At 46.4% G+C, this 12,921-nt stretch overlaps 1 protein-coding gene across 1 annotated transcript in view; it reads right to left on the bottom strand.

Moving 5' to 3' along the window:
• Nucleotides 1–10,479, bottom strand: part of LOC146839320 (lectin-like) — a 96,922-nt gene extending 86,443 nt beyond the window's left edge. The window contains exon 1 of the mRNA XM_085650771.1: nt 10,296–10,479. Coding sequence (XP_085506897.1) covers nt 10,296–10,479 — 184 coding nt within the window. The remainder of the gene's footprint in view (nt 1–10,295) is intronic.
• Between the last annotated feature and the right edge of the window lie 2,442 nt (nt 10,480–12,921).

Raw genomic sequence — 12,921 nt, 5'->3', positions numbered from 1 at the left:
TAGTGCGAACTGAAAAGGGGAAGTGCGAGTTTTCCCCCTCAAGAAGGGACATATTATCAAGACAGGCGATAAAATTATCGCCGCTTTAACGGCAGAAAACTGCCGCTAAAACGGCGATAATGGTCTTGATAATATGCTCTATGGAGTTCCAATTGAAGCTCATGTTAGCTGTCCTTCACATCTAACATGGGCTTCAATTGGAATTCCATAGAGCATATTATCAAGCCCATTATTGCCGTTTTAGCGGCAGTTTTCTGCCGCTAAAGCGGCGATAATTTTATCGCCTGTCTTGATAATATGCCCCGAAGTTTTTTGAAAATACGGGATTCAAATTATAGATTTTATAGCAAAAATGTACAACTAGTTTATGAAAAACTGAAATTTAAATGGGGCATTTTACAGCACAAGTTTCAAGACAATTATCGAAGCATAACAGAAATTTGCGAAATATAATACCTAATTGGTCTGTCTGGGAAAAACCCTGCAAACCACAAACCAAACACCAGCCCACTCAAAAAAATAGGCGCCACAAGTGTTTCCCATCCGGATGCCTCTTTCTACCGGTTTACTGTATTTTGTGAGGCATGGGCCTCTCAAAACAGATAGGTTGGAAAATGACGCTGCGCGAAGGATGAAACCCCACTTCACCTGGATGGAAAGGAAAGGCACAAACATATGCGTACAGATGCTACTAACAAATCAAGAACCACCTCGCCTAGGATTTGGGCTATTAGATTAGTTTACGATTAGTGGGGCATATCAACAAGGGCTTTATCTCTGCTTTTTTTGGCTTTAAAAGCCAAAAAAGCAGAGATAAAACTAGCGCCCTATCAACAACAGGCTGCTAACATGCAAATTCACATGTTAGCACCCTTTTACTCTACGCTTCCCCTTGCATCTCTAATGAGATGCAAAGGGGGCGTTCCAGAGTAAAATAATAGGAGAAATGTCGCTAAGCGACATTTCTCCTATTATCAAGAATATCGCTAACCCTGTTAGAGACAAAAAAAGCAGCGCTAACCGCGGGTAACGCTGCTTTTTTACGTCTGGTATTTTTCTGACTTAGCCATGATATCCTATTGGAGGAGGATATCATGGCTAAGTTTGCCTGTCCCTATCAACAAGGTAACGTGAGATTATCGCTGGGTTTCCAGTGATAATCTCACGTTAGCCTGTTACCGTGAGGATTTTTATCGCTATTGAGATAAGCGTTGCTAATAGCACGCTATCTCAGCGATAAAAATTCACGCTTGCCGGCGATAATTATCCTAGCGCTAAGTGCGCTTAGAGATAATTATCGCCGGTTGTTGTTGATATGCCCCAAAGTTTCATCATCCTGGGGGTAAAACTCTGCTCCGTTTGCGGAATTCGGCAACTCTGTGGAGAACAGAGTTACCGTTATTCACCTCACCCGCTACAGAGCACAATTTCTTTGGTTTGCGGCTCAAAATGCAATTTTGCGCACTCTGGAGTGAATTGATGGGCGCATGCGATCTCCTAAGAGATTTTTACGGCCGTTCTCAGGTGCCACGAGATTTGCAAGCCGGCCGCATCCTCTAGCGACATTTTGCGTTCGCCAACACGTCATTTGGGCGGCTCCCACCCTCCTGATCCATAGGAAACTGCTTAAAACATGGCTCTTCAACATCTAGTCTTCTCCTCAGCGCCAAGACACCCCAGGGTATTCGTGTGCTTTAAAAATGTATTAACATAACATAACAAACAGGTACAGATGGGCATGAGGGAGAGCAGGATCGGCCTGGAAAAAATGCAGACAAGCATTGGTAAATGCATTATGTTTCTAAGTCTCGGAGGGTCCTTACTGCAGTGTCATTGTTGGCTTAGGCTGGCACTTTAGGTACAGGCGGGTATGAGGGAGACCAGAGTCAGCCTGGGCAACAACGCAAACAAGCACTGGTAAATGCATTAGGTTTCTTAGTCGCAGGGTGCTTACTACATTGTCAGTGTTGGCTCAGGCTGGCACTTCAGGTATAGACTGGCATGAGGGAGAGCGGGGTCGGCCTGTGCAACAATGCAAACAAGCATTGGTAAATTCATTAGGTTTCTTAGTCTCGGAGGGTTCGTACAGCAGTGTCAGCACTGGCTCAGGCTGGCAGTTCAGGTACAGGCTGGCATGAGGGAGAGCAGGTCGGCCTGGGCAAAAATTCAGTCTAACATTTGTAAATGCATTAGGTTTGTTAGTCTCAGCGGATCCGTACTGCAGTATAAGCGCTGACTGATGCTGACAACATCTTTAATTGGATGTTCCCCACAGGGATCGTTCCTAACATGTGGAAAAATGTTTCTATTTTTCCTCTTCTCAAGAAGCCGAACCTGGACCCGGATAACTCGGTGAACTACCGTCCTATCTCTAAACCGACTTTCCGTGGTAAAATTGTAGAAAAATGATAAATACTCAACTGTCGCAATTTATTCAATCAAATCAATTATTGGAGAGCACACAATTTGGCTTCAGGGTATTCGTGCACTTTAGAAATGTATTAACATAACATAACAAACAGCTACAGACTGGCATGAGGGAGAGCGGGGTCGGCCTGGGCAACAATGCAAACAAGCATTGGTAAATGCATTAGGTTTCTAAGTCTCTAAGGGTCCGTACTGCAGTGTCAGCGCTGGCTCAGTCTGGCACTTCAGGTACAGATTAGCATGAGGGAGAGTGGGGTCGGCCTGGGCAACAATGCAAACAAGCATTGATAAATGCATTAGGTCTTTTAATCTTGGAGGGTCCGTACTGCAGTGCCAGCGCTGGCTCTGACCGGCACTTCAGGTACACATGGACATAAGTGAGAGCGGGGTGCGCCCAGGCAACAATGCAAACAAACATTGGTAAATGCATTAGGTTTCTTAGTGTCCAAGAGTCCGTACTGCAGTGCCAGCGCTGGCTCAGGCTGGCACTTCAGCTACAGACTGGCACCAGGGAGAGCGGGGTCGGCCTGAGTAACAATGCTAAAAGATCAGACTTCAAATCGAACTCACTTACTTGCTTTTTCATCCAGCGGGCAAATTTCTGCTGTTTTCTCCTCCTCCAGGTGTGTTCAGCTCCAATCTCCTACAAACCCTGAGTCCACTTAGCAGCACGCAGCAGACTCCAACACGCTTTTCTACTCCTGGTGGGAGGAACAGAGGGACAGACAAGGCAGCTTTGACGAAGATTAATGAGTGCTCAGTTAAAAGGAGATGACATACCGCTGTTTTGAATCAGGTAATATATTGCTGGCTACTCTCATTTTGTGTGCCCAAGAGCACACTGCAATCTCCGTCACTTCTTCCTTGAAAAGAAAAATGAACTCAAACGGGAGTAGAATAAACAAAAGTAAAACACTCAACATGGTCCGACCTGGCTGCCTGACCTGGAAGGAGGCTACACTGACCTCCGCACTTTGGCCAGGTCCTGCCATTCGCGATGACCATGAGCATTTTCTGGCTGAATGCAGAGGTCAGTGACACACCCCACTCTTTCATTGCCTTGATAGGCCTGCCCTGCCACTGGCCATTTAGGTGAAAGGCCCTGCTCTAAACATTATTGCATTATCACCTAAAAAAAGAAGCCTTTACTTCCACATTAACACAGACCACACCTGTAAAGTGGTCGGGCGCTAGGCCCACATACTTTAATAAGGAGCACACAGACACTTAGAATGATGGTAGATAACTGGCCCAGAGCACGTGCGTTCGGCCCCTTATATTGTCATGGTCACCTGACTGGTGACACCTGTGGTGGGTCGGTGTTTAGTGTGGGGTACAGCAGGTTAAACACTAGAACGTATCCAGCCAGATACTACATCCCTCCCAAACTTTAATGAAGGTCAAAACAATGAAGTCCGAACCTGTGGGAGAGAATGCAATTTGCAAACAAAAACATAACACAAGGATAGCGACTTCCACGTAGTCTCTTTCGCTGCTGGCCAACCGCCGACGCGGGTATCATTGCAGCCGGGACCACTAGTTTTCCTTGGCACGATGTGCGTGTGCCCTGTGGATGTAGTCTTTTTTTTGGACTCACAGCGTGGAAGTGTGCTCTACAGTCTCTCTCTTCCTGTTCCACATACAGTGAAGGTACTGATGGAGTGCTGGTGGATTATGCCTGTGTTATTTTCCACCACGCAGTCCTGGTTGGCGTATTTCGCCATCTGGTGATTCACTATCTCCAACGGGATAAGCAGTTGCAGGACATCCCTCTCACGGACGCCCCTCTCTCGTGGGTGCTCTCTCTCACCGGATGACCCAGAGGCCCTTTGCTGCCAGGCTTCCACTGGACCGGTGGACTTCCGCCTTTTCGCTCCAACCACGTTGGAGGAATCGCTACAGGTCCTTTCTCCGTGTCACAAGCTCCACCTCAAAAGGGTGTTGTTGGCTCCTTCGCATGCTACCTTGTTCTCCCAGGATTTCCAGAGCCATCTTTAACAGTCCATCTCTCGTGTTGGGACCCGCTGCCTCCAGTGTCCCTGAGGCCTCTCCCCCTTGGATATCCATGGTCCTGTGTCCGTTCCATCCCATAGGTGGTTGTTACCAATGGCCCGGCCTGTCGTCACCGTGTGACCTTTGGGTTCACACGTAGATGTGTATTAACAGTGGTGCTGATGTTTTCCAGGCACCGTGTTCCGATGTTCTTGCACCGTCACACTTTCTTCTTCAGGTGTTTTCCTTTCTGTTGCGTGAGTTGACTTGTCCCGCACACCTCTTTGCTCTTCTCCTCTGCTTTCTTCCTTCGTCATGGCATCTTGCCACTCAAGATCTGTCTTCTGCTTCCTTCCTTTGCGATGCAGTCTGGTCTTTACTCATGCCTGTTCGCCCTAACCAGGCTTCTCCGTGTAGCGTGCACTCCACATATTTCCCCCTGGTCTTGTCCAAGCATTAGGACACTCCCTTCACTTCGCTCTGTGACTGGACCTGTTGTCGCGACCATCTTTCATTTGATTACTTCTGACTTCCAGTTAATATCGTTAGAATTCTTCTTCTGTCACTTCCTGGTCCTCTTCACGGACCTCTCCTGGGGTCCTCTGCATGGACGTCTCCTCGGTCGTTCTCTTCACGGATGTCATCTCCGTCCTTCTTGTCGGACGTCTTGTCAGATCTCTTCTCTCTCTCTTCGACCAATTGTAGGTAAGCGTCATCCTTGCGACCATCTGACAGGTCGGCGTCTTCCTCCTTGCGACCATCTGGCTGATAGGCTTCTTCCTCCTTGCGACCATCTGGCAGGTCGGCTTGTTCCTCCTTGCGACCAACTGACAGGTCGGCTTCTTCCTCTTTGTGACCATCTGGCAGGTCGGCTTTTCCCTCCTTGCGACCAACTGGCGGGTCGGCTTCTTCCTCCTTATGCAGGTCTTTGTGCTTCTGGTGGTTTGTGCAACCACTTCTTCTCTCCGCAGTCGCATTGCTTCGGCACACTTCTGACTGCGCCCTTCGATTGCTTAATTTGACACACTTACTGCACATTCTCTTCCGTCCTTGCATTCCTGGATCTGTAGCTGCTGTCTCTGTGCTCCTGCGTGCTTGCTTGGTGCAGTGTTTTCGTTGACTCCTGGCACGTTCTTGCGCATGGTCTTTTCATCCGCAAAGGCTGTGTGATGGATTGGCACTCCTCTGGCATGGCAGCTTTCCTGTGCACTCGCTGTACGCACATGGCAGTCCTTATTGTCCAGTGTTGCCTTTTCTGTTACACTGACCCTTGTTCCTTTTAGAAGAAGTGTGGCTCAATGGTTAGAGTGGCAGACCCTGATGCAGAGGTCTGGCCCAGGACCAGGGTTCAATTTCCCACCCTGGCGGGTCTTGGGCTCAAAAATTCCACGGACCTGAAAATTCTCGCCTCGGTGCCTATTCCAATCATGGAGTGCAACTCTGGGCTATAGCTTGCTTAATCTCCACAACGGCCCCCACAACGCTAAAGGATGCCTGGCCTCCACCTTGGGGGTGCCCAGGAGTGGACGCCTCACAGGGAAAGCCAGGATGGGTTCCGCAGCGGTATTCGTACAAGCGCATTGAGACCCTTGCGGGTGAGTAGTGCGTTATACAAGTATCAATTTACATTTATTTATTTATTTTTTAGATTTGTAAAGCGCAACAGCTACCCAAAAAGGGTTTCCCGGCGCATAGGTACAGCAAGAAATGTCAGGCGAAATTGCGAGCTATTCTTGTTATTGTTCAAATAGCCAGGTCTTGACGTAATTTCGGAACCTGACGTGGTTTTCCTCTTTACGAATGAAAGGGGGGAGTGCGTTCCAGATGGATGGTCCAAGGTGGGTGAAAGATCTGCCACCCACTCTCGCCAGTTTAAATCTTGGTACACAGAAGTTAGACGCTGCTTGCGAACGAAGATTACGTTTGGGGAATATAGGGGTGGGCCAAGGCTAGAAGGTACTTTGGAGCTGTACCTGCTTTGATATTGAACATGAAATTCAGGGCTTTAAAACGGATTCTGCTTTCCACCCTGAGCCAGTGGAGTTCCCGACGAGAGCTTGAAACCCCGGAGTTTCTAGGGATTCTGCACAGTAAATGAACAGCAGCGTTCTGGGCAAGTTGTAGTCGATTGACTACCGTTTTATTTGAACCGAGGTACAGGATGTTGCCGTGGTCCAGCCGTGATGTTATAAGGTCATTAACAACAGTCTTTTGAGTGGAAACGGGCAACATCCAAATTACTTTCCTCAACCATTTGATGATGGTGAGGCATAGACCCACAACTTTATTTGCCTGTTGGCTCATTGACAGGGAGCTATCCAAGATGACTCCCAGATTTCGAACCTGAGCCACTGGGGTAGGGAAAGTAGCCATCTGGTCGGGCCAGTGTGAAGGAGTCCAAAGATCTTGATGTTTCCCTAAGAGTAGGATCTCTGTCTTGTCTCCGTTGAGTTTTAATTGGTTTCTTGTCATCCAGTTAAGGATGTTTTGAAGCCCTGATTTAAGGGGAGAAGGGGATGTCGGATCGGCTTCAGATAGGGAGAAAATGATTTGGGAATCGTCGGCGTAGGTCATAAGGGTGAGTCCAGATTCTTCGGCTAAATCAGCTAGGGGTCTGAGGTAAAGATTGAAGAGTAGGGGACTCAATATGGATCCCTGTGGCACGCCATGAGGGGCATTGAAGGTGTCGGAGCAAGCCGATGAGGATGCTATTTGGAAGGTCCTTTCCGCTAGGAACGATTGAATCCAGTTGAGCGCTTTACCACGGACACCATTTCTGAATAATGCCTTGATGAGAATTTTGTGGGATATGGTGTCAAAGGCCGCGCTCAGATCTAAAAGCACGAGCGCGACCGTTTGGCTTTTATCAAGGAGATTTCGGATGTGTTCCGTAACTCCGAGAAGAGTGGTTTCTGTCGAGTACCCCACTCGAAAACCCGATTGAGAGGGGTGCAAAAGCGAGTTTTCTTCTACAAAGGTGGAAAGGACTGCGTGGACGTGACGTTCCAAGCATTTGGAGAAGGCAGGAAGCAGGGATATAGGTCTGTAGTTAGCCAGACTTTCCGGGTCAGCCGTGGGCTTTTTTAACAATGGTGTAATCATGGCGTGTTTCCAACAGGACGGGACTGTGGAAAATTCAAATGAAGCATTAAGTGTGTCAACGATGACTCCAAGGGAAAAATCATCCAGTTGTTTGATAATTCTAATCGGGATGGGATCTCTGGGAGAGCCCGATTTGATGTTTTTAAATATAATTTTCAGTGATTCTACTGAGATGGGAGGCCATACTTCCAGGGTATTCTCGCAGGAGAGGGCCTGTTCCGGGACAGAGGGAGGTGGTGGTTCGTTATTGTTGGTGTTAATGTCCCTAATGATTTTCTCAACTTTCTCAGAGAAGAAGCAAGCCAGATTTTGACATTGTTGAGTATCCAGAGGGGGAGCCGAGGCTGTGGTTTGAGCGCCAGCTAGTTCCTTGACTATATTGAACAAAGTTTTCGGCTTGTTTGTTGCTTCCGTAATAGTATTCGAGACGAAAGAGGCGCGTGTTTTTGCACAGGCAGAATGATATACATTCCTGGCTTCATGATAGGTTTTTTTAGTGTCAGGGGCGTAGTCTTTACGCCATTTACGCTCCAATGCCTTGCATTTAGATTTTTCAATTTTTAAAAGGTCATTGAACCAAGGGGCAGGGTGGCGATGTCTATTTCCTTTGGTAGTCGTGGTAGGTAAACAGAGGTCAGCGGCATCATTGAGCCACTTGTGAGTGGCTGCCGCCAGGTTTTCCAAATTTTGACTGTTCTTAGGAGGGTTTTCAAGTAGTGCAGAGTTAAGTTTGGCCAAGTCCAGTAGTTTCCAATTTTTTCTAGACGCGGCTGAGACATCCGGTTGCGTATTGCAGGTGGAGGGAAGATTTATGCTGAATTTTATTAAGTGATGGTCAGACCAGCAAGTGGGAGTGGTGTTATGCCATTTTAACTCGTTAATATTGGAGATGATGGGGTCGAGCAGGTGTCCCCCTTTATGGGTCGGTCCGGTGTTGAGTAAGGTCAAGTTTAGAGCCTTCAGGTCCTCTAACAGATTGGAGCAATAGGGAATGGAGGGGTCGTCCAGGTGTAAGTTTAAATCACCAATGAGTGAGAAATTGGTTGATGCAATGTGGTAAGGAGTGATATAGTTAGCTAAATTTGTTGCCCATTTGGATGAATTTCCGGGGGGCCGGTATATCAATATGCCTGACATTGTAAAGTTCGGATTCAGGGAAATTTTAAAAAAGCCTGCTTCGCAGTCGGGGATGTCAATTTGTTCTAATGAGCATTTCACGTCTCTGTTGAAAATAATTGCTATTCCCCCACCTAGCTGCTTATTACGGTCAATACTCGTGATAGCATAATTAGCGGGGAGGGCAGTAGCGATATCCGGACCGGCGCTCTCGTGTAGCCATGTCTCTGTCAGAAAAAGAGCACTGGGGTTATCATCCAAAAGGAGGTTAAAGACGTCCAGTTTGTGTTTCGATAGTGAGCGGCAGTTAGTACTGTAAAGTACATGCTTTTGTGCCTCAGCCTTGAGGGGCCGTTTACATTTCCTGTGTCTCCCTACAGCATCGGGATGTGGTTGGTGGATGGTGGTAGTGAGATTACAATTTTTACAGGAGGTAACTCCTATTTTGTGGTGATTGAGTGTAGTACATCTTGTGTTTATAGTTGGGCGTAAAGCTCTTAGTTCCATTGGGGATCTTACCAGCTTTTTCTGGACGGGGGGGGCATAATCTTCTGCCCCATGCCCCGTACGGGCCCAGACGGGCTAGTCTTTGGCGTGTCTTCGGCGTGCTGAGGGCGCAACCGCTGCGCTCGTCCGCTGCGCTTCCGAGAAGTGTGCATAGTTATAGGGTGGAGGAGGGGGTGTGGCTAGCTGGCAGGGGCGTGGCCCAGTGTCTCGTGGGGGCCGATGGCGTCCGAGAACTCGCCTTCCCACAACAGCGCTATGTCAGCTGTGTAGGGGAGTGTCCTCTCAGCCAAGAGCCACAGAGCACAGGTAAGCGCCCAGGATCTGAAAAGCAGCGATTTAAAAACAGTGTGCAAAATAGCGCGATTAAAAGATTTAAGGAGCGACACCCCCGGCTTCCGCCTCAAGGGTAGCTGTCTAAGAATACCAGCTCGTAACTCAGCACGGCGTTATGAGCGTCCGGGAGGGGGCGTGGCCAGCTGGCAGGGGCGTGGCCCAGTGTCTCGTGGGGGCCGATGGCTTCCGAGAACTCGCCTTCCCACAACAGCGCTATGTCAGCTGTGTAGTGGAGTGTCCTCTCAGCCAAGAGCCACAGAGCACAGGTAAGCGCCCAGGATCTGAAAAGCAGCGATTTAAAAACAGTGTGCAAAATAGCACGATTAAAAGATTTAAGGAGCGACACCCCCGGCTTCCGCCTCAAGGGTAGCTGTCTAAGAGTGCCGGTTCGTAACTCAGCACGGCGTTATGAGCGTCCGGGAGGGGGCATGGCTAGCTGGCAGGGGCGTGGCCCAGTGTCTCGTGGGGGCCGATGGCGTCCAAGAACTCGCCTTCCCACAACAGCGCTATGCCAGCTGTGTAGGGGAGTGTCCTCTCAGCCAAGAGCCACAGAGCACAGGTAAGCGCCCAGGATCTGAAAAGCAGCGATTTAAAAACAGTGTGCAAAATAGCGCGATTAAAAGATTTAAGGAGCGGCACCCCCGGCTTCCGCCTCAAGGGTAGCTGTTTACATTTTATTGCACAGCTGCCTCCTCTTGCCTTACATTTAAAATGCTGCAAATGCCCTTCTCTACCATCCCAGAATAATCGTGGACCACAACAGTGTAGTCCTTGCTGCAGGTCTGTCCGTGCTTACATTGCTTTCAGTGCTCACTCACTGGGTATGTCGCTCTTCATGCCGCTCTCGCATGACAGAGTCTTGGGGTCTGCTAGTTCAGTTTGGGCAGTGGCACATTTTCCTTCCTCAGCTTTACTTTGTATCAGCTGTTCCAGAGCTGCTGTGCATTTCACCTGGTGCTCTTGTCCTGCCTTTTTCCCGCTCTTTTCGCACTGATCTGCCATGATCTGCCTCTCCCTAAGCATTCTAGGTATGCCGTGGCAGTCTTTGTGGTGTTCCAGTCCGATTGCCGTGCATTTTCGATAGCGGGTGCAGTACCACCACTTGGCCGCTAGATGGTAGTGTCTCGTTAATTCACAACTCACGAGCGTCGACAGGTTCTCAACGCTGCTGGCCTCGTGCACTCTTCTGGCTCACCTCCCAGTGCTTAGTCACAAAGAAACCCCCTTTGGAAAATTCACACTTCACCGACCAGTAATACACACAAACCTCACAGTAGTAGGGTGAGAATGGACACTATGGATGTAATCAAAAAACAGTGTCTAAGCAAAGATTATTTAGCGAATTTGTTCACAGATCTCAGATAGTCACATATATCACAAAATATAAAAGAATTAATTTTAATAAAAACCTGACAATCTCAGGAATTTGTACAAAAGGAGTTTTAAAAACCTTTAAAAAACAAATAACAAATAGAATCAAAAGCACATGAATTATCCTACAATGCAAAGTATTTACAAATTGGGAACAAAGAAAGGAAAAGTAAATCCTATTTAAAAAGAGGAAACCACCAAATCAAGGATTCATCAATTGTGACCACAGTAAATATTAATCCAAATATATATGTCAGAGATAATTGTCATCACAAATGTTATGCAGTTTCCTCTTCATAGAGCATCGAAGCGTTTCGGTGGCCACTAATACACAGCCATCACCTTCTTCAGGAATTTTGCATAAGGTCCCAATTAAAATATAACAATCTGAAAGAAAATACAGTAATTTAAGTAAATACCGACACACATTAATAAAATAACATTTGATACATCCTAATGTCCAAAACTCATCCCCTAGAGTGAAGAATGTGAGGCATACACACATAGACCCTGTACTAATTGTTTAACGTACACTTATAGTGCTTAGCGTCTAGTGAGAAATAACTTAGCACTGTCAAAAAATTGTTTAACGCACAATTATAGTGCTTAGCAACTTGTGAAAAATCACTTAGCACTGTCAGAACAAATATATGCTCAACATCTATGTCTTTCTTACCAAGCATGTCCATACACAACCCGTGTTACTTATACAAATCAAAGGCTAACAGTATATATCATGTTGTGCTAGCCAACAATGCCTCCTTATTGTCGTTTCAAAGACTCACAATTATTTCGTTCAGAATAGATCTCCCTGCAAGTACAGCCAGGAATACTCGTCTATGAACTCGAGCTGCCACTTCAAGTTGAATCAACGAATAGCCTGTGTAGACAAAACGTAACATACTATAACATTGCTACAATGAGCTTATGTTGAGGCTACATATAGTCTTGAGCCTATATTTCGGCTATTCCTAGTTACCTTAGACAAGTGTATTACAGACTTATACCGACTGCCAGATGGCCATCCGTTTATTCAAGTGCGGTGCTCATAGATGTTAAACTCATACAAATCTGTGCCTATTGAAGAGGGAGAACATGGATTACCGAGTGTGTCCCTCCGTATTGGTACGCTCAATTCCTTAATGATAATTAGTACAACCTATATTTACCTTAAACAAGTACTGATTGCTGATTCCAGCTGTATATTTAGGCCGTCACTGTGCTTAAATGATGATCTCCAGGGATGATCAATGGATAGATATCTAAAAGAGAACCATACCTATAATGACCTATTTAAATTAGGTTTTAAGTGTGACATAGCATAGAATCAGCTTTTGCCCCTATCTGAGACAGGCGATAGTCAATATATTCGCCGTCCACACATTTATTGCTGCTATTCCAACGTTCATCTAACTGTCAATATGCCTCTACCACAAAGCATTGTCCTTGCATATAGCGTATATGGCTGATCATTTTTTGCAAATACCGGTACCTAAATAAATAGTCCGGTCATCAAAAATAAACATTACCTTAAGTATTGTGTTTTTATCCCCCGAAGCGATAAAAATAGGATAGTCCCAAAACTAGGTTCTATGCAGTCTCTGAAATTAAAGAAGGAAACGAAAAAAATATTTTTACAAAAATCAATCTAACAACCATATAGAGAGGTGCCATTTGTTGAAAAAGCGCAGCCCATAAATAAAATGTCAAATTGGGAATTGCCAGCCCTCCCCTATCCTGGGGCAGTTATAAGTATTTCAGGGACCTCCTGATTTTCCCATATTGCCAAATAAAATTTGCGATTTGTGATTCTAAAGTTCTAATGATATGATCATCAACCAATAGCGGAATAGCCCGAAATAAATATAATACCCGAGGAAGTGTATTCATTTTTATAAAATTTCCTCTGCCGATAATAGACAGGTGTAAACTATTTATACGCATTAGATCTTTTCTGATGATACTCACTAATGGATCATAATTTAATTTGCAGATATCTTGAATTTTTGTGCTTCTTTGTACCCCTGGATATGTTGCTTCTGAGGTAGTAAGGCCCAGTCTGATAGAGAGCAC

The sequence above is a fragment of the Triturus cristatus genome, chromosome 4_1 (assembly GCF_964204655.1).
Source record: "Triturus cristatus chromosome 4_1, aTriCri1.1, whole genome shotgun sequence".
Classification (NCBI taxonomy): domain Eukaryota; kingdom Metazoa; phylum Chordata; class Amphibia; order Caudata; family Salamandridae; genus Triturus; species Triturus cristatus.
Note: the sequence above shows the minus strand (reverse complement) of the source record. Positions and strands in the feature narration are given on the sequence as shown.